General features: G+C 33.3%; 1 protein-coding gene across 1 annotated transcript; it reads left to right on the top strand.

Moving 5' to 3' along the window:
• Window positions 1–11,647: 11,647 nt before the first annotated feature.
• LOC139864604 (uncharacterized) lies at window positions 11,648–11,992 on the top strand. Its single transcript, XM_071853183.1, has one exon. The coding sequence runs from the start codon at window positions 11,648–11,650 to the stop codon at window positions 11,990–11,992; it is 345 nt and encodes a 114-aa protein (XP_071709284.1).
• The last annotated feature ends 8,985 nt before the right edge of the window (window positions 11,993–20,977 follow it).

Below are 20,977 nucleotides of genomic sequence, written 5' to 3' on the forward strand. Positions count from 1 at the left end.
TCGCAATTTTATATTTCGTCATTGTTATTTATTTTACGCATTTTAATTATCGTCATTTATCTTTACGCTTTATTTAAAATCGACAAACCGGTCATTAAACGGTAAAAACCCCTTTTATAATAATATTACTATATATAATTATATATATTTTAAATAAATATAGTTGTTAAAAATATAGCGTTAAACTCAGCTAGCTCCCTGTGGAACGAACCGGACTTACTAAAAACTACACTACTCTACGATTAGGTACACTGCCTATAAGTGTTGTAGCAAGGTTTAGGTATATCCAGTCAATAAATAAATAAATAACTTGTGTAAAATTGTATCGTATTTAATAGTATTTCGTAGCAAAAATAATAGTATTTCGTACTACCCCTCGCACACATCACCACTATAAGGAAAGTATAAAATGTCATTAGAAAACATTTCATTTCCTTTAACCGATGGGACACATGCTATAGCCCGAGGTGAACGGGGCGGGTTTAATTGTTCGTTAACATTGCATTAGAAAGCATTTCATTTCCATATGGACGAACACGTCATTCATCGATTTCATTGCGAGGTATTTGACCTCTATATGATACGTTTTGTAAACATTGCATTTTTTTGAAAAGGCACACCATAAATGAATATTTAAATCAAAGGTTTTCGACATCTGATGATATCTACATATAGACAATCACCGTAAATAATACTTTACAATAGTACTTCAGTTGACAATGCAGTCAAAATAAGATACATGGTGATGATTTGGTGAATGCAACATTTCCTTGAAAAATATGCCATGTAAGACTCCATGCACATAGCTTGTCTAACATATAAGTAAATAGCAGAAGACTTCTAGGGAACCTGAGAATAAACATGCTAATAAGTGTCAACACAAAGGTTGGTGAGTTCATAGTTTTAATGTTTTGCATAATCTGTACATAAAGGTGGATCACAAGATTTCAGTTGTTTCATCCAGAAACGTTTATCAAAATATTCTACAAGATTGAGCACCCTGGTAACTAAGCTTTAACGTTATAATATGTACCCCTGTTTTAACATACATGCAACCAACATGTACAATACACGCAAACCAACGTGTACTAAACTCAAATAGCATACGTCTGTTTTATAGTTCAGGCTAAGGTTTCTATACCTGGAACAGACGGGGATGTCAAGCCCTATGGATCCATATACAACTACTCACGCCTACCAGTTCTTTTAACTGGCAGTTACTAGTTACCAAAGCTAAGGGATTTTCGGTTCAAACTCGGTGTAGAATTTAGTATGTACTTGTGTCCATTGCGTTTAAAATAAAGTGCATGTATTCTCAGCCTAAAAATATAGATTGCAAAAGCAATTAAAAAGGGATCTATAAACTCACCTTAGCAGCATATAAAGTCGTTCACCAAAATGTGACCGAAACTCGGATTACCAAATAACCGTAGATCTCAACCTAGAGAATATATGTTGGTCAATAAATGTCTATTAAGCTAGGTCAGGTCATAGTGTATCATAATCCTAATGCTCGAGATCGACATACAAAAGTTATCCAAAGTCGTTTCAAAAAGTCAATTTTGACTATAGTTCAACAAAACAAGACGTGCCTTATATAAGGATTCATTTACTCGGTTGGTAATATTCAAAAATCCAATTTATCAATCTTACAAACAAGTTATTTAAATATTAACTGCAGATTCAAAAGCAATTCCAATTAACGTCAATCATAATTCAGTTGACCATATCTTTTAATTCGTTCATCGAAATTACTCGATTTCTAAATAAAAAGTTATTGATTTTTCGCCAGCTTTCCAAAAACATGTATATCATATACCTTTTACCAGAAATATATGTATTTAATTCGTGATTCATCATAAACTATCTAACGATAAAAATTAGCATACAAGCATGCATAAATATATATACTCGAGCACTAGACATGGATACACAATTAATATATAAAAGATAATATATGAATGCTCACGTATCAATATTGTGATTCAATATTGCAGGAAAGTACGGAGACGCAACATAGATGATAAACACTAGGTTTGATTTGCCAATAATACCCACGTACATTACCCATAACCTCCATAGCTATAACCCATAATTTCCTTAGCTTTATCCCGCTTGAAAACCCATTTTGAAAGTGACACGCTCATGACTTCGTCGTAGTATTTTATGTATAATAATACTACTAATAATAATCATTAATAATAATAATATTAATCTTAATAATAATAATAATAATAATAATAATAATAATAATAATAATAATAATAATAATAATAATAATAATAATAATAATAATAATAATAATAATAATAATAATAGTAATAATAATAATAATAATAATATATATAATTGAGAGATGAGATCGAGAGAGATTAGCAAATAAAACTGGTACCAGACTTCGCATTTTATAGCATCTGAATTTTCTAGCCTTCCCATGCGATCGCATGGGACTCAAGGCATATAGCCATGCGATCGCATGGCTCTGTTTGCCAGCCCACATTCTTTTGTTTTGTAGTTCGTCGACGTATTAAATAAATATATAATATATATATAATTTATATTAATTAATTATATATTATATTATATTCTCGTGCCTAGTTAACTTGTAATTTTTGTCCCGATAAGTCGTACGTTGTCACTCGACTTATGTCCCGGTTCCGGTTTCTCGAACGCATTTTCGTACGCTTAGAAAACTTGCATTTTACGTTTCGTGTCACGTACTTTTGTCAAAATATAGCCTTAAATTATCCCTAAACTATATCACTCAAAGTATATCTTAAACTTTCGAGTGTTTTGGTCATTTACTTCTATAAATCATCGTCTCGCTATTTGTTAATATATATATAATAACAATTCGTTTTATGACCAAGTTAATATTATATTTTATCATTTTGTTAAATATATATTTTTAATATTAAAATACACGTTTTAAAATACATATCGCAAGTTATTCATATATCTAATTCCAACAGTTAATATTCCTTATTATTGTATGTGTCCAAATTATGTTATTTAAATAAACACCTTACCATTTATTTCGAATACCGTTAAAAATGAACGATTTTCCCAAATCAACGTGGACCTCACAACAGAAATCCGTAATAATATCATAATCCTTAAGGGACTCAATAAATATCGATTAATTCAATCGTTTGGCATAATCTTTTAACTCTGTAGCTAAATATATCAATCAGATAATCAAACCAATAAGTTTAATGCACAGTATCATATACTCAACACTTTGTTACGTTTTCAAGTTTTAGTATATGTATCTATTTACATATAATTGTTCGTGCATAATTGTGAATAAACGAAGGGTATTTGAATAGTTCAAGAATTTTGAGATTCAGTTTTACAGACTTTGCTTATAGTGTCGAAAACGTTAAAGATTAAGTTTAAATTTGGTCAGAAATTTCCGGGTCATCACACAAGGCATCCCACGGTCAGAAATGCGGTCGACCGTGGACCCAACCGTGATCCTCCAGTGTTTTTTAATTAACTCTTTTGACTTAACTATTTTATGTATTGGTCGTTTGCTAGAGATAATGTAGACTCGTGAACTTGTGTTGTTCTATATGCTTTTTAAGCACATAAGACTTGGTGTCATCATCAATACAAAGTGGTTAATATTTGAATATTATCAGTGGATCACTAACTAACATTCTTCCCCTTTTTGATGATGACAACATAGGTAAGTGTGCTTAGATGTATAGTACAACACGGGTGTTAACATTTTTTGTCGAAGCAAAAAGGTTAGCTCCCCTGGAACTAAGCGCGCCCTAGAGTAATGCTCCCCCTTGAATCGTACATAGAAAAAGATAGTATGGCTCCCCCTTGAAACATACATAGTCATAAGATCAATTAAGGAGTGATATGAACTCAACGAGCTAGATAAACCTTCAACCAAGGGTTAGTGCATACACATAATAATATATGACAAGCATAAGAATCATTGTGCGTCATATCAGAGTTGATGATTAGTATACCGTGAATGTCCGATATAACATGTAGTGATCAGAAGACTTAGTATATCGTGCAACACTATCATAAAGTACCAACATTACTCTACTAATGCTACCAATTTCATCCATGTATAAAAGCAAGTAGGTTTACACAAGCATGACAAACCATATAGCATATCATGGTATACATATTGCACATAGCACAATGTGGAAACATAAGTGAGAGTAGCATGCAAAAGCTAATATACATGAGATGAATTGTCGAGCAAATAATCATACATAACAATCATATTTATAAGCTTAGATGCTAGAACATGTATAAAGGAAATTAGGTTCAAACAAGCATTTTAAAACACAAGCATAACATAGCATGGCAAACAAGCAAGAGTAGCACATGTAATCATATCATGCAACACTATAGATACTATCATAGTAGTTTCAAACAAGCATATAAGGACACAAGCATGGCATACACATATCATAAGCATAACATGTCAAGCATATTGCACATAATATAAGCATAGCATGTTGAATACATATTGTAAGAATACAAGTAAGAGTGGCATGCCGAAGCTAATATACGTAATCATGCATAACGATCTAATTTATATATAAGCTTAAAACATACATGAGGCACATCTATTCAACATTATGAGCATACTAGTCGAAGCATGTCAAGTAATAGTGATCAATAAGGCATATATGATAAGTCAAAACATTATCCACATGATAAGTTATCGTTGAAAAATCATTCACTAAGTTTTAGGTTATTCAACTAAGAGCATATCTCTTTGTATACTTAGTGATGAACATATATATAACCTAAACATATATAGCATGTTAATATTTCACTTATCATGTAATGATTAAAGCTAAATTGGTGTTCATATAATCACTTATTAGGTTGACTAGTCCAATTTTAGCAAGAGAATTCTCACATATATGAGTTTCGAAAGAAGTGGTACCTTAATCAAGGAAAGTTTGTTTCATCCATAAGCCTTGAGCAGATGACATTTCAATCGCTATATACTCGACTTTGGTAGAAGAGAGAGAGCTACATGTGTTTGTTCCTTTAAGAACCAAGAGGTTATGCATAAACCAACTAATGCAAATACACCATTCTTCTAAAAGTAGCAATCCACCATCATCCAAATCGCCAAGGCACATGATATTCATGATGCATAGACCCCTTTAGATTTCTCGAAAGTTCCTTTTAACGGCTCAAAAGTGTGACATATTTGGACTTTCCTTTGCATGGGTGATGAGCAAAACAGTATGTTTGAAGTCTCACATGCATTGTTAGAAATATATGCATACATAGAACTTAAGAATAATTTTTATTATGTTAAGCAAATATCACATCAAAACAAGCAATCATGCATAATAAACTCAATTAGAATTCACACTACAAGTATCAATCATGCATGGCAAGCAAGTAATCATTATAATCAAAGAAAGGCATATTCCATGGCATGAATATTGATGAGCATATCCTAAATAACTAGATCGGGTAGACATTTTACTCACAAATTAATATCAAAATATGTTATACGTTAAATCGCTACTTATTTAGTTGTCTTTTCAAATATGGCACAGAGTGCACTTAAATGACATAACGTAACAAGCAATTACAGAACTCATGGTAAGCAAGCTAATATCAAATTACTTATTAAGCACTCAACAATCATGATGTAAGACAATTATCATCATGTCAACATAGTATTAGATCATGAGCATAAAAACATCTCAGCATAATTTTCAACATGTTAATAAATCCTAAGCATGTAAACACATAAGCATGATGAAAAATATATGGCATTTTGGATGTCGTAAATATTAAGCATAATACCTTCACAAATAAAATTCAATTTGCAAGTTAATGATCCTTAAGTGAGTAGGGTAGCATTTTTCAAGGTGATTTCAAGCAACATAGGTTTCAGAGAGATAACTCAAGTTGTCAAGTATGATAATCATATGAGCATACAAGTATGACATGTAAATTTGCACATACAAGTATAACAAGTAGATGTTACACACATAATCATAGAAGCAATGAAATCATTTATGGCACATATGAGAGATAAAACAAGGATTATGTAGTTTACACCTAGTGTATGAAGAGCGGAAGCCTAGAGTTAAGCCTAGAGTGTAAATCACACAATAAAGCATTCAAGTTTCTCTATCAAGTATATTTCATACTTATCATCCATGAGTTCAAAGAACATTTCACAAGAGAAATGGTTAACTGGATCAATGAGCAAGTTATGAACATCTATTTGCATAATTTAAGATTTCATTCTAATACTTCTTAGCAAATAATGTATTGTAATCTTTTTACCATTTCTCATGCATGATCAAGTAAGAATTCCCTAAGTCTACCAAAACTTTCACAGTGTAAAGATATAGCCTTTTCATGTATGTTCGAATATTCCTTAAGGCTATTCGAACGTCTATTTAGACCTAGTTAGGTTTTGCTTTCTAAAGAGTATCCTAGAGACGCACCTACCTTTTTAAGTCACACCTTTACCTTTGAGTGACAATCTTGCATTAATTTTCATAAGTGTGTCTAATGCCTTAGCACTTATCTAGAAGGTTAGTGAAACTTTTCATTTCACTTTTTTGTTCTAGGTGTTCGTTTGACGCAAATCTAATCCTAGTTTAGAAATTAAGAGCATGAATTACTCTTAAATCTTTCTAACCTCAAAGATTTAGAATCATCCGTCCTAATATGTCTAAATGTGTTTTAGACATTTTAACGACTCAACAAATGCTTATGCGTTTAACTAACAATTTTTATCAATGACTACTACTCTAGCAATTTAGACAAGAATAATATCATTTAAGTGTAAGCCTAGAATGAGTTCTTTCATTACAAATGTATCTCATTAAGCATAGATGATATAAATCATATACAACACCTTTAGTAAGACTAAAAAGTTAAACTTTGGAAATCTACACTATACCTAGAAAACGGAGAACTTAGACTACACACTTAGATCTAATTTATCTCCTATTGATGTCTCCTAAGATTTATTTGTTATGATTCTTTTTGTGATTTTGTCATTTATCCACTCTTAATGCTAGCATCTTTTCTCGAGTATTTGCTTTGTTGAAGCAATTTAATGAGAATGATCTTTTTAACACTTTAGCTCACTTAGTGATCATTATACATTACTTTTAGGTAGATCTCTAATGATTAGTTTCATGGTCGTGTGATCTAACCTTATATGCTATCAAATTGAAAAACATGTATTGACATGTTTTAATCTTTTGACCAATTTCATTTACAAACATATAAGACATCCTACCTAATTGTAACATGTTCTCTTCTTTCAAATGAAATATGACTTAACTAGCATGTTAGGATATTTGTGTACTAAACATTTATTATGATAGAAATCAAGTAGCATACTTTTAAGAGTATTTCATTTTTAAGTAAAGTTACCTCCACCGATGATTATTCCTCAAATATGTCCATCCAATATTACGTCACCATCATCATGTTCTTTGTGCTTGGTGTGACATATTTATCATGGGCATGTGTTTTGAGTACATGTGATTACATCGTCTTCCATCATACTTGTTAACGAACCTACAACTTGTTGGTGATACAAAACTTGGTACCTAATGTTTGTTGGGTCCGGGGTTGTTAACATTAAATACTCTCGCTCTAACCCATTTTAGTACCTTTCTCAAACACTAGAGTTTATCCTTTTAGACATGTTTATATTTTAAGATTTGATAAATCAAGTCAATGTCTTGAGTGAGAATAATTGATCTTGTACACTTATAGTTGTTTGAGAATCACTATCACTTATGGTTAAAAGCTTGACATCTAAACAATTGTCATTTGATGATAATAAATAGCTTTACATTCGCAAGTGTTTAAATCTTTCCAATAAACAATATAAAACTAATGTTATAACCATTTTAAAAAGATTCAATATCTAAAAGTGTCAAACCACGGCCGATCTTAAAATTTCGAAAGCACATATTGATTAGAGCCTATGCGGTCGATCCACGGTCGACCGTAGGTTCGACTGCCGACAGGTTTAGCACTATGTTGAGTTAATAAAGATAAAGTGTGTTTTCGAAAAGGTTGTGATATGTTTACTCAAGGTGTCTTTTATATCCAAGTAGTGGTTTATCATTTGGTATCTTTGACTTTAAAAATCACTTTTACTATATCACCATTTTTTATCATTTTCAAAGAAAGGTAATTCTTTTTCTTGTTCAAAATGTCACAAGCTAGTGATTTTTGGTTTCAAGTTATTATTACCCATAATTAACCTTTTGTTTGACTATATGAGTTTCGAGAATACTTATTTAAATGCTTAGGGTCTAATCTTAGATATTATGTCTATCACTTAAGGCTCTAAGATGTGTGACAACCTACGTATTCTAGCGTGTAAGATCAATTAATCAAGCACACATCAAACAATAACTCATGTCATTTTTCATGCAAAGATTCAAGGCACAAGTAATTTCAATTATCACATACATTGCATTGACCTAAGTTTCATGGCAAGTTTCAAGGAGCTTCTAGTGTATACACTATAGTTGTGATTTTGACCCAACCCCACATTTTATTTACATACTTTACTTTTCAAAAATCAACTTGGTTTATTCAAAGAATGTTTTTTTGTTCAAGCTTTTTTCAATATTTTGTTAATTATCACAACATTTAGAGTACACAAGCAAGCTTACCTCACTGTGAATGGTGGTATTTTTTTCTCAATGTAATGTATGTAAGTTTGAGCATTCGGGTTCGATCCTTTAGTCCACATCAGGCGAGTGTCTTGAAGTAGCTTCTCATACGAAAATTTTTATCGTGATTCAAGACTAACTCATCCAAAATATCTTTTGCGTTCTTTAAACAAGTAAAGCTTAGTTTCAAGATCTTTGACTCGGGTTTTTGCACAAAATAGTTTTTAGACATGACAAAAATGTTTTTTTGAGCTAAGATTAGAGCAACCGCTCTGATACCAATTGTAGGAACTAGAGGGGGTGAATAGTTCCGAAACAATTTATTAAAACTTATTCGGTTTAGATGATACCACATTCGAGTCTACGGTCGACCGTGGATTCGACCGTGAAAGTTGTTCAACAATAATGTTGTTTTGTTGCAAATTCAAAATACTAGTTTTGACAAAATAGTATGCTTGTGTTTGTTAGACTATATATGAAATAAAGTAAAGTGCTCAAACATAAAGATTTATAGTGGTTCGGATGGATGTTAACTAATTCACCTTAATCCACTCCTCGATTCACTAATCGAGAGTTAACTTCAATAGCTTTTCTCCAAACCCGGTGGAGATCCGATTACAACAATTGTTCCTTAATAAGCCACACCAATAATCTTTCTATCCTGTTAAAAGATTAAAGACTACTTCAATCACCCATATCTCCAATGAGATAAGTAATGTTCTTATCACAAGAACAATCAATTTCCTAAGTCCCTTTAAGTAGATTGATGTTCTTATCACAAGAACAATGCCACTAGCTTGATCACCCTAAGTTAGTAGCTTACAATCACCTAAGTTTTATTTTAAGCTAAAGTAGATGCTAATTATTTGATTACTTCAAAGAAAGTAGCTTAGAATGTAAACTCACTAATGATAATGAAGTAAGATTAGAGTTTACACTAATTCTATCTTGGGAACAAGATAGAATATCCCTCTAGCTAATCACATATCTAGATATAAGAATATGAAGTGCTATGTGATCTTTGATGTACTTGAATGGAGTAAGTGAGGGTTATCTTCGAATGTCTTCAAGCCTTTGCTTTTATAGATCAAGAGTCCATTTGAATTATATCCGTTAGTGTTTAAATGGATACTTAGCTTCAATGTTTGATATGGATCTTATAAAAGCATGTAAGAAGTATGACATCTGTTGACTTGTTTCTTATGTCTTCAATATATCTGTTGATGAGTTTTCTCCATTTTCCATTGACAAGATTCCAAGAAACCAAAGAGAAACAAACAAATGTTGTCTCTTGCTTTTGATGACACCATTTTACTAGTCATGTACTACATACATGAAGTCTCTTGGATTTATTCCATGAAAGTGACTTGTTAGATTTATTCCATGAAAGTGACTTGACACTAACCAAAGGAGTAAGTCTTCCATTCTTGACTTTCCATAAAATACCAAAGAGGAAGGTATCTTTTCTTAATACATTTGTCATTGATTCCAAAAGAGGTAAATGCTGATTTTTGCTCCATGACAATTAGCAAGCTTCCAAAGACCATATCACAAGTCTTCCATGCATTTGTCAACATTTGGTTGCAAGCATATGCATTCATTGGTTACTTGCAACCTTTCAAATAAGACCAACTTGTTTTTACATGAAGACTTTTGTGAATTTACACTAAACACTTATTAAGCATGCAAGTAATGCTTAATGGGTAATCAAGTGAAAAGCATCTCTTTAATTGGGACTTAATGACCATCTTAAGTATTTCACTACTTTTAATTTAGATTTAAAAATATAATATTTGAAAAGAACTTTTAGCCATACTTGTGTGTTTAACATTAATCACAAGCTAAAAGTGTCATTAAGGTGTCATTAAGTGTGATTACTAAAATTTTTGTTTTAGTGACCAAAACTCATTTGGATATAAAGGAGGCAACTATTCTAAGCATGTTTAAATGAGTTTTGTAAATTATAGATGCCCGAAGTAGTCAAACATTTTTTGATCAAAAATCCGGACAGGAGAAACTGCGATCGACCCTTGGCTGACCGTGGAGTCTACCATGCACCTTGTTTCGAAGAACTAAGGTACAGGGAATCCCACGGTCTGACCTGCGGTCGATCATGGACCCAGCCGTGATCCTCCAGTGTTTTTCAATTGACTCTTTTGACTTAACTATTTTGTGTATTGGTCGTTTGCTAGAGATCATGTAGGCTCGTGAACTTGTGTTGTTCTATACGATTTTTAAGCACATAAGACTTGGTGTCAGTATCAAAACAAAGTGGTTAACATTTGAATATTATCATTGGATCACTAACCAACAGACCAAGTTAAATCAGTACATCGAACCCCTATGAATCGTTACATCAATTAGAGATTCCAGAATGAAAAATGGGAACATATAACGATGGATTTTGTAGCAAAGTTACCCTGAACCCAGAAAGGACATGATATGATTTAGGTGATTGTTGATCGATTAACCAAGAGCGCACATTTTTTAGCTGACAGTGAAATGACAGTGTTGAGTAAATTAGCTCAGTTGTACATGGATGAAACTGTAGCTCGACATGGGATACCGTTATCTATTGTGTCAGATAGAGATTCGAGATTTGTATCTAACTTCTAGCAGAGTTTACAACAGAATATGGGTACTCGTGTTAATCTTAGTATAGGATATCATCCTCAGACACACGGTTAAAGTGAAAAAACTATTCAAACATTAGAGGATATGTTAAGAGCCTGTGTATTAGAATATGGTGGGTCATGGGATTCTCACTTACCATTGATATAATTTGCTAACAATATTTCATATCATTCAAGTATCAGCATGCCACCCTACGAGATGTTTATGGTAAACAATGCAGAACACTGACTCGTTGGTTAGAGGTCGGAGAGAAATAGTTTGTAGGCCCAGAAATTGTACAACAAACTGCCGATAAGGTTGCGATAGCTCGTGAGAAGTTAAAAGCTACTAGAGATATACAAAAAATGTATGCAGATCCTCGTCGACGACCAGTGACATTTTTTGTGGGTGAGCGTGTGTACCTAATGATGTTGATGTGGAAAGGTGTAATTTGGTTCGGTAAACGCGGAAAGCTAGCCCCAAGGTATATCGGTCCATTTAGCATCGGACAGTTACTGAACGATCAAACAGTGGTTCTGGATCTTCCTGCAGAGTTATTTGGCATCCACGATACATTCAACGTATGTTATATTCATAAGTGTAAGGTGGACGATGAAAGTCAGATTCTATCGTTGCAGGATTTGAAAGTTGACATGAGTAAAAAGTTACTCGAAGGACCAATCAGGATTGTTCACAGAAAGGTTATCTAACTACGTAAGAAACATATACCAATGATACTTGTAGAATGGAAATGTACTTTGGGTTCAAATTTGACTTGGGAAACACTAGAACTAATGAAAGCTAGATACCCTCAATTGTTTGACCTGGACCAGATTCCGATGATGGAATCTTCTTAAGGGGTTAGATTTGTAATGACCCGAATCGGGTCTAGCAGTAAATGACTTTTTACCCTTAGTTAATATTAATTTATTAATATTAGTGATTTTAATTATTATGTGCTTATAATTATTTGATTGTTTAATGTTTTATTATGTGAATTGGACCTGGTTAGGGCCGCCTAATGAAGTACATTATATTTCAGATAACTGATAAATACATGTGTGTTAGACGGAAGAGGTTTCCTCGTAGTGAAGAAACCCCTAAGTGGATATATATACTCCTGCACGCACTCAATTTCCCATTTTTTTGGAAATTCCTAAACCCTAAACACTATCTGTTCCTAAATACTTAAAATCAAAGAGTGCAAATCATATCTTGTGATATGGTGTATCAGATTGTATGTGATTACAGTAATCAAACAAGGTAAGAATCACTAATTTTGGTTGAATCAAAAAGGGTTTTTATTAAGTTTTATAAAAGAGATGAACTAAGGTCGGATTCTTGAGGTTATGTGTTTATTATGCTTAATTGATGTTAGAAATAGCTTCTATATGTGTTATATGGTATTATTGGGCCTTTGTATCCACCAAATCAAACAGAAATAGAGTTTTGGGTGTAAAAAACCAAAAATCAGTGAACTGGTGTTGTTCTTCAGCTCCCACGTATTTGACAGCTCAACTTCACGTTTAACCACACATTTGACAGCTTAGCCACGTGTTTGGCCACGCGAGTGAGCTCAATCATGCGAGTGAGCTAAACCGCACGAGTGAGTTCAACTGCCCCTTTAACCATGCGTCTGAGAGGTCAATCGTGCGTTTGAGGGCTCACTCTTTTTAGCCCACAAAGTGTGACCTTTCAGCCACAAGTGTGAGATTTTTAGCACGCGCGCGAAGCGCTTATTTTGCGATTTGAGACTCGTACATGCGTATAATGATTCATTTTGCATATAAAAACAAATATAACATATGGTTATAATAAAATTATGATTTCGATAGGTGTTTCGGGTTATCCGCACGAACCAGATGTCCTGTGGGCAGGACTCAATTCTGTGAACGGGTTAAGTAAAATCTTGACACATCGGATGTATTGAAATGTTTTACATCATTATTGTGATAAAATATAAATTGGAAAAGCGTACTATCTCGAGATATGCTATTCTCAGGTGATAAAGCAAAGGAAAAGGCTTAGTAATATTAGATTTCTGAGTGCTTGCTAGTATCAGGTGAGTAGAACTATCTTAAATGTTATATGTATGTAGTAGCGGGTTATGCTACCATTTTCCTGCTATGCTTGACCTCATATGTTAGTATATGATGTACTATGTGATATGACTATTATGTGCACATTGGTATTATCGGCTTTGAATAGTGAAGCTTGACAACCAGCTTTGAATAGTGAAGTTGGGCATGAGGTCAACCTTGAATAGTGAGGTTGGGTTTAAGTGTTGCTATTTGTGTAGTATAGTTTGAATGACATATCCTCTGTGTCTGGATTACTATACAAAGGAGCTAGTAACAGGAACTATCGGTAAACTCTTGCCCGATCAGCTACTAATTGATAACCCGCAAGTCGTCGGTCCTCTTGTTGATGTATTAGTTGTTTAATTTTTTTCATGGTATGCAATTGTACTTAGTTTGATGTTAGATGTCTATAGCTGTTAGGATGTTTCCATTCAATTAGTCTTGTGCTAATCCCCCACATTTTCCTCCCTTGCAGGTTAGGATGTTTTTGCCGGGTACTGGGAGAAGTTATATGTTAGATATGTTTGAAACGCATAACTCTAATGTCTGCATTTTGATACCTATATATCTAAAGGCTTTTGGTTAACATAACACCTGAATGACTATAATAACTATGGTTTAAATAATTACTGATGTATGGTTTGTAAATATAATATAATATGTTTCCACTCTGTTAAAAAAAGTCAGGTGTTATAAATAACTCAGGTGAACCAATACTAATATATACTAAATGCTATATATTTAACAATTATCTAATATTACTAAACAAGTAAGGATACCACAATATAACATTAGGTAAACACTTATAAATTATTGGAGTTTTCTAAAGATAGCCCTAACGGCTATCCTAAAAATTCTGAACATGCTATAATTGTTTGTACTATGATGATAATCTCCGAATTCACCTCTTATTAACTAATCCACTAATTTTGATGTACTCATATTTATGAATAAAAAAAATTCTTAAAGTTAGCTCTTAAAGCTAACAATAGAATAATTCAAATTAATATTATAATATGCTAAAAATAGATAACATGATTTAAATACATGTGTTATAAATAATTTATAACATGCTAAACAAGTAAATATTTAAATATATGTAAATATTTAAATAACAACATATACTTGTTTTCGTCATTACGGATATGAGTTATAAACTAAATAAATATATGCTAAATTACGAATATTACGACATATATATATATATATATATATATATATATATATATATATATATATATATATATATATATTATAAATTAAATATATTTATAAGTAGATAATGTTAGTTCTATTAACTTAATAAATTATAATATTAATTAAAGTGAATAAGTTATAAATTATGAATCATAAGTACTACTACTACTACTGCTGCTACTGCTGCTGCTTATTTTCGCTACTGCATGCTACTATCTACTTTTTGCGTGATACTTCAGTTGATACTACTATTACTGTCATGCTATGTACTGTTGTAGACGCTCTAGGTTGCTGTAGTGCCTGATTACGTGCTTGCTTCATGCCTGCTATTCGCCTGTACCGACTTGGAAAACTTACCTTTCCTAGTTCAGATGTTTTTCTGAACCCTTTTCCCACACGTCTAACCCTAAGGATTGGTATTGTAATCCACCTGTTATTACTGTTCCACCGTTCCAGAGATCGAAACATTACTTCACGCAATCTAGAAGGAGTACCCCTCGGAATACACGCCCACTAAGGTTGATCCTCGGAGGAGGAGATATGCGAGGACTTGTCGGATTAACCGCACCCCGAGCTCACTCTAATTAGCCATGTACAACATTTGAACAAACAGAAGGTTGTTCAGTTTCTGCAAGATGACTCGTATCCCGTACACTTTCATGACCATCACTTATCTCTTCCATTCTCCACCACTACTCGACGATCTAACGAAACTTCTGGACTTAGGTCCCTAACACTCTTAGGAATTGGAGAAGTCGAGAGGACATCTCCTTCCACAAGGTCAGAGCTTCTTCTACTAAGGCTCAGCCATACCCAAAGACATATCGTATTACTACTTGCTACACGTACAACTTGACGCGAGACCCAGATTGAATTTCTAGAAAGGAACCTAACGACGTTACTTGAACCCGAACATTTTGAAGAAATTTCGAGAAATTTAGGCATTGATACATGACCTACGGAACCTACGCACCCACACCGAAAGACCGTGAGGTTAATTATGTAGATTTGGTTTTGAGATAGCATAGATAAAGCACCGTTATATAAAATTGAGTAGAACTTAAAGTGATCACGTTACATTGACCATATGGAGTGATATTGGAATGAATGTACGATTTAGTACAATATAATGAAGCCAGGCCAGCGTGATTATATTGAAGTAAATCATGCAAAAGTCCCAATGCTACTATATAAGGAATATGAAGTGATTCAAAGGAAATTTTGATAGGAACCACTTGAGTATACGCATTATGGTCTGCTAGAGGTAGGGAAATAGTAACCACGTAGCCAGATATTGTACAAGAAGGGCCTTGATTGTAGAATTAATAACCCGAAAATTTGTTATAGATATAGAAACCCGGGATACTTAAGGGAAAAGTCTTAAATAGGAAAAACATTGGACTTACTTGCGGTAGAGAAATCGTTATCTCAGCTATGGAGACTCGCATGGATCCTGATTTTAGTTAGGGTACATTTCATCGCAATGTTTTATTGTCTTAAAGTTGTTTAGTACTAGAGCGATAGAAACCTTATATCTAAGAACCTTAGTGTTATGATTGATAAACCATTAACAACCATGAGAGTTAAGTATTCTATAGGACAAGCTAATGGTAAGCTGGCAGATATAGAGGAATGATTTAAGGTAGTACCTTAAAATTAACAGGTAGGTCATTTGGAGATAACCTCATGTCAACTAAACTTGGAAGTTTTAAAATAGTAGTTGGAAAGGATTAGTTACCTATGCACAAACAGATGTTATTTGAGATAATTGATAGAATTTTTCACGGTAGTATAATAAGATTAGTTGGAATGGACTTTAGGATTAACGTAATACTCATCAAGTTAGGAAGCTTGATGTAATGGCTGGAATAGACTTTAGGATTAACCTAATACTCATCAAGTTAGAAAGCTTTGATGAAATAGTTGGAACAAACTGGCTTTCAAGGATGAAAGAGAAAGTTATTTATAGTAAGAAGATTATTCGTATACCTCGCGAGAATGGTGAGCCATTAATAGTTTACGGGGAGAGAAGTAGCCCGAAGCTGAACCTTATTGGTTGCATGACAATAACCCAAAATCCCACAATGGAAATGGGAAGGAATAACAATGGATTTCATCACGAATATAGCAATAACGGTAGGTGGTTAGGACACTATTTGGGTTATGATTGACCGCCTCACCAAACCTGCTTACTCTCTAGCCATGAAAGAAACTGATACAATGGACAAACCTGCACAACGATACATAAAGGAAAATATAACCCGTCACTTCGGCAATTCAAATTCTATCTTAAGGACTAGCCAGAAATCTTATTTGATGCTCATTCTTATGCGACTCTGATTCCTAACTTATTCCGAGGGAATTGTTAATCGATGATAATCACACCATCACCCTTCTTACATCGATATTAGTCATACCAGTTCGAGATTTCCAAAATCAATGGGTAGTTAATCCCCATCATCATACTCTCCCTTTCGTAACTCACTTATAAGTAACAACTTTACACTTAAGCATTTTTGGTCGAAATACTTATGCCCTACCAATAGTCATCAACCACTTTTGAACTCAATGGTTTTTATTACCTCAAAGATCACCCGAAATTTTCAAAGTCTTTTACTCAATCCTCATCAATCCTTTTCCAACTTGTAACCTCCGAAATATGAAAATTTTGTTTGCCAAAAATTTTTCACACACTATTTTACGGTACGATCCTATCAAAGTCTTATAAAAATAAATTTATTTTAATTGCCATTCGTGCAAATTTTTGAAATCGTATATGTTATATAAAATAAAGTAAATAATTACTTATTTTTGACTAAGACATATTAAATTTTACTTTCACTTTTACAAACCAAATCTTTCATTCAAAAGATATTTAATTTGAATGGTACATGTTATACATAACCCTAGTTTACTAAGAACTTCTTTTCTTTTCTTACATTGTCACCTAAAACGATTTCGATAAAATTTTCGTTGCTTATTATATAAAATTTTTCGTTGCTTATTCGTATCCAAGTCATCGTGAAGACTTTACAACCGTCGAAACCTAGAGATTCATGTGTGTGTGTGTATATGTGATGAAGGCACTTACTATCACGTCATGCAGAGCCTTCGGGCATCCACTAACACTTAAACTATTTAAAATTATTGCGTCACCCCAAGGATACTATTTGCCACACCTGTTGGAACGATACTCTTTCTTACATAACTCTAAGTCCTGACATATTCTAAGGGATTCTCATCTAGCGATATTAACACCATTAGTATTCCGACTCTAGTATTTGTCATAACCTTTTTGCCATTTTGCAAAGTCAAGAAGCGATTACCTTCTCATCCTCATTCTCTATCCTTCATACCTCACTTTTTAGCAACGGCTTCGCACGTGAACATTTTTGACCCAAAGACTTGTGTCCTGATAATTATCAAAACTACATTTAATTCATTAGTTTTCATTACCTAGTAACATGTCACCAGACGATTCAAAGATTTTTCACTCAATCTTTTTCAACTCGTAACCTCTGAAATACGAAAAACTATGTTTATCAAAATTTTTACACGTGGCTTATTTGTGCGGTCCTCACGAGATTTATGGACAAATGAAAGTACTAAAAAATTTCTGTCACTTATGCGATTTATAAAATCATATATGTATAAATCTACCCTTACTTATTTTGGTTAGCACATACCAAGTTATACATCCAAATTCTTTAAAAATCGCTCCTCTGTTGAGTTGTTTAACTTAAGACAAATAGTTTTGAGCAAAATGGTACACGTTATACATACTTCTAAATTTACTAGGAACTTCGTTCCGTTCATGTTGTCACATCGAACGTTTAAAGGTTTTTCAAAACTTCCTCGGTTAATTTTATTAAAGGTTTTCGTATTAGACTACACAATATAGGGATCACACTTCTTCTCGCCCTCCATTAGGGATGAAGCTTACTATTAAAATCTTTGTTAAAAAACCCTTGAGCCACTTTGGGTGGCAGATTTATAAAATTTGTTAGAAAGTCTTTACGCTCGTAAAATGTTCCTTTTAAGGTTAGACATGGCAAAATCGCGGGCCGATAAATCAGTTTTCCGGGGTCCACTCAGTGATCATCCCATTTTAGGAAAGGCACTAGGTAGGATTTCTACTCTCAATATTTCACGGCTAATCGCAACACCCTCGTAAACATCATCTCTATGAATCGGTATATTGAGGTACAAGAAATCATCTTTGAGATCCTTTTCACTTGGAGTAAACCATTCTTTATGACCTAGGGTTCACCTATCTTCTCGTCCACGCATCCCCTTAAGTATAAGGATAAATTCAGAACAAACCGCTCGAAGAGTTCACCCTGGTTCAAAGATCACACCTTTCGTGCGATTCTCTTTCGGAAATGTAAAGTAACATACTTTAGGAATCTATGAATCTTGTTATCCTCTTGGAAGGGACTGCTTAAAATGTCTGTAACACGGATATGGTTACTCTACATATTTCTTCCTTCGTTGATTGCAACTATATGTTTTTCTAGTTAATGTTAACCCTAACTTCAACATGTAATTGAAAGGATAAAGTTACATTTTGGAACTATGCTTTGACCATATGTAGTGAAGTGATCATGTTACATTGACCATATGTAGTGATATTGGAATAAACTTACGATTTAGTACAATATAATGACGCCAGGCCAGCGTGATTATATTGAAGTAAATCATGCAAAAGTCCCAATGCTACTATATAAGGAATAAGAAGTGATTCAAAGGAAATTTTGGTAGGAACCACTTGAGTATATGCATTATGGTCTGTTAGAGGTAGGGAAAGAGTAACCACGTAGCCAGATACTGTACAAGAAGGGCCTTGATTGCAGAATTGATAACCCGAAATTTTTTTATAGATATAGAAACCCTGGATACTTAAGGAAAAAGTCTCAAATAGGAAAAACTTTGGACTTACTTGCGGTAGAGAAATCGTTATCTCAGCTATGGAGACTCGCATGGATCCTGATTTTAGTTAGGGTACGTTTCATCGCAACGTTTTATTGTCTTAAAGTTGTTTAGTACTAGAGCGATAGAAATCTTATATCTAAGAACCTTAGTGTTATGATTGATAAACCATTAATAACCATGAGAGTTAAGTATTCTATAGGACAAGCTAATGGTAAGCTGGCATAGATAGAGGAATGATTTAAGGTAGTACCTTAAAATTAACAGGTGGGTCATTTGGAGATGACCTCACGAACTGAATAGTTGATGAAATAGTTGGAACGAACTGGCTTTCAAGGATGAAAGCGAAAGTTATTTATAGTAAGAAGATTATTCTTATACCTCGTGAGAATGGTGAGCCATTAATAGTTTACGGGGAGAGAAGTAGCCCGAAGCTGAACTTTATTGGTTGTATGACAACAACCCAAAATCCCACAATGGAAATGGGAAGGAATAACAATGGATTTCATCACGAATATACCAATAACGGTGGACGGTTAAGACACTATTTGGGTTATGATTGACCGCCTCACCAAACCTGCTTACTCTCTAGCCATGAAAGAAACCGATACAATGGACAAACCTGCACCACGATACATAAAGGAAAATGTATCCCGTCACTTCGGCAATTCAAATTCTATCTTAAGGACTAGCCAGAAATCTTATTTGATGCTCATTCTTATGCGACTCTGAATCCTAACTTATTCTAAGGGGATTCTTAATCGATGATAATTACACCATCACCCTTCTTACATCGATATTAGTCATACCAGTTCGAGATTTCCAAAATCAATGGGTAGTTAATCCCCATCCTCATACTCTCCCTTTCGTAACTCACTTATAAGCAACAACTTTACACTTAAGCATTTTTGGTCGAAAGACTTATGCCCTATCAATAGTCATCAACCACTTTTGAACTCAATGGTTTTTATTACCTCAAAGATCACCCGAAATTTTCAAAATCTTTTACTCAATCCTCATCAATCATTTTCCAACTTGTAACCTCCGAAATATGAAAATTTTGTTTGCCAAAAATTTTTCACACACTATTTTACGGTACGATCCTCTTAAAGTCTTATAAAAATAAATTTATTTTATTTGCCATTCGTGCAAATTTTTGAAATCGTATATGTTATATAAAATAAAGTAAATAATTACTTATTTTTGACTAAGACATGAAATTTTACTTTCACTTTTACAAACCAAATCTTTCATTCAAAAGATATTTAATTTGAATGGTACATGTTATACATAACCCTAGTTTACTAAGAACTTCTTTTCTTTTCTTACATTGTCACCTAAAACGATTTCGATAAAATTTTCGTTGCTTATTATATAAAATTTTTCGTTGCTTATTAGTATCCAAGTCATCGTGAAGACTTTACAACCGTCGAAACCTAGAGATTCATGTGTGTGTGTGTGTATATATGTGATGAAGGCACTTACTAT

The sequence above is a fragment of the Rutidosis leptorrhynchoides genome, chromosome 8 (assembly GCF_046630445.1).
Source record: "Rutidosis leptorrhynchoides isolate AG116_Rl617_1_P2 chromosome 8, CSIRO_AGI_Rlap_v1, whole genome shotgun sequence".
NCBI lineage: Eukaryota > Viridiplantae > Streptophyta > Magnoliopsida > Asterales > Asteraceae > Rutidosis > Rutidosis leptorrhynchoides.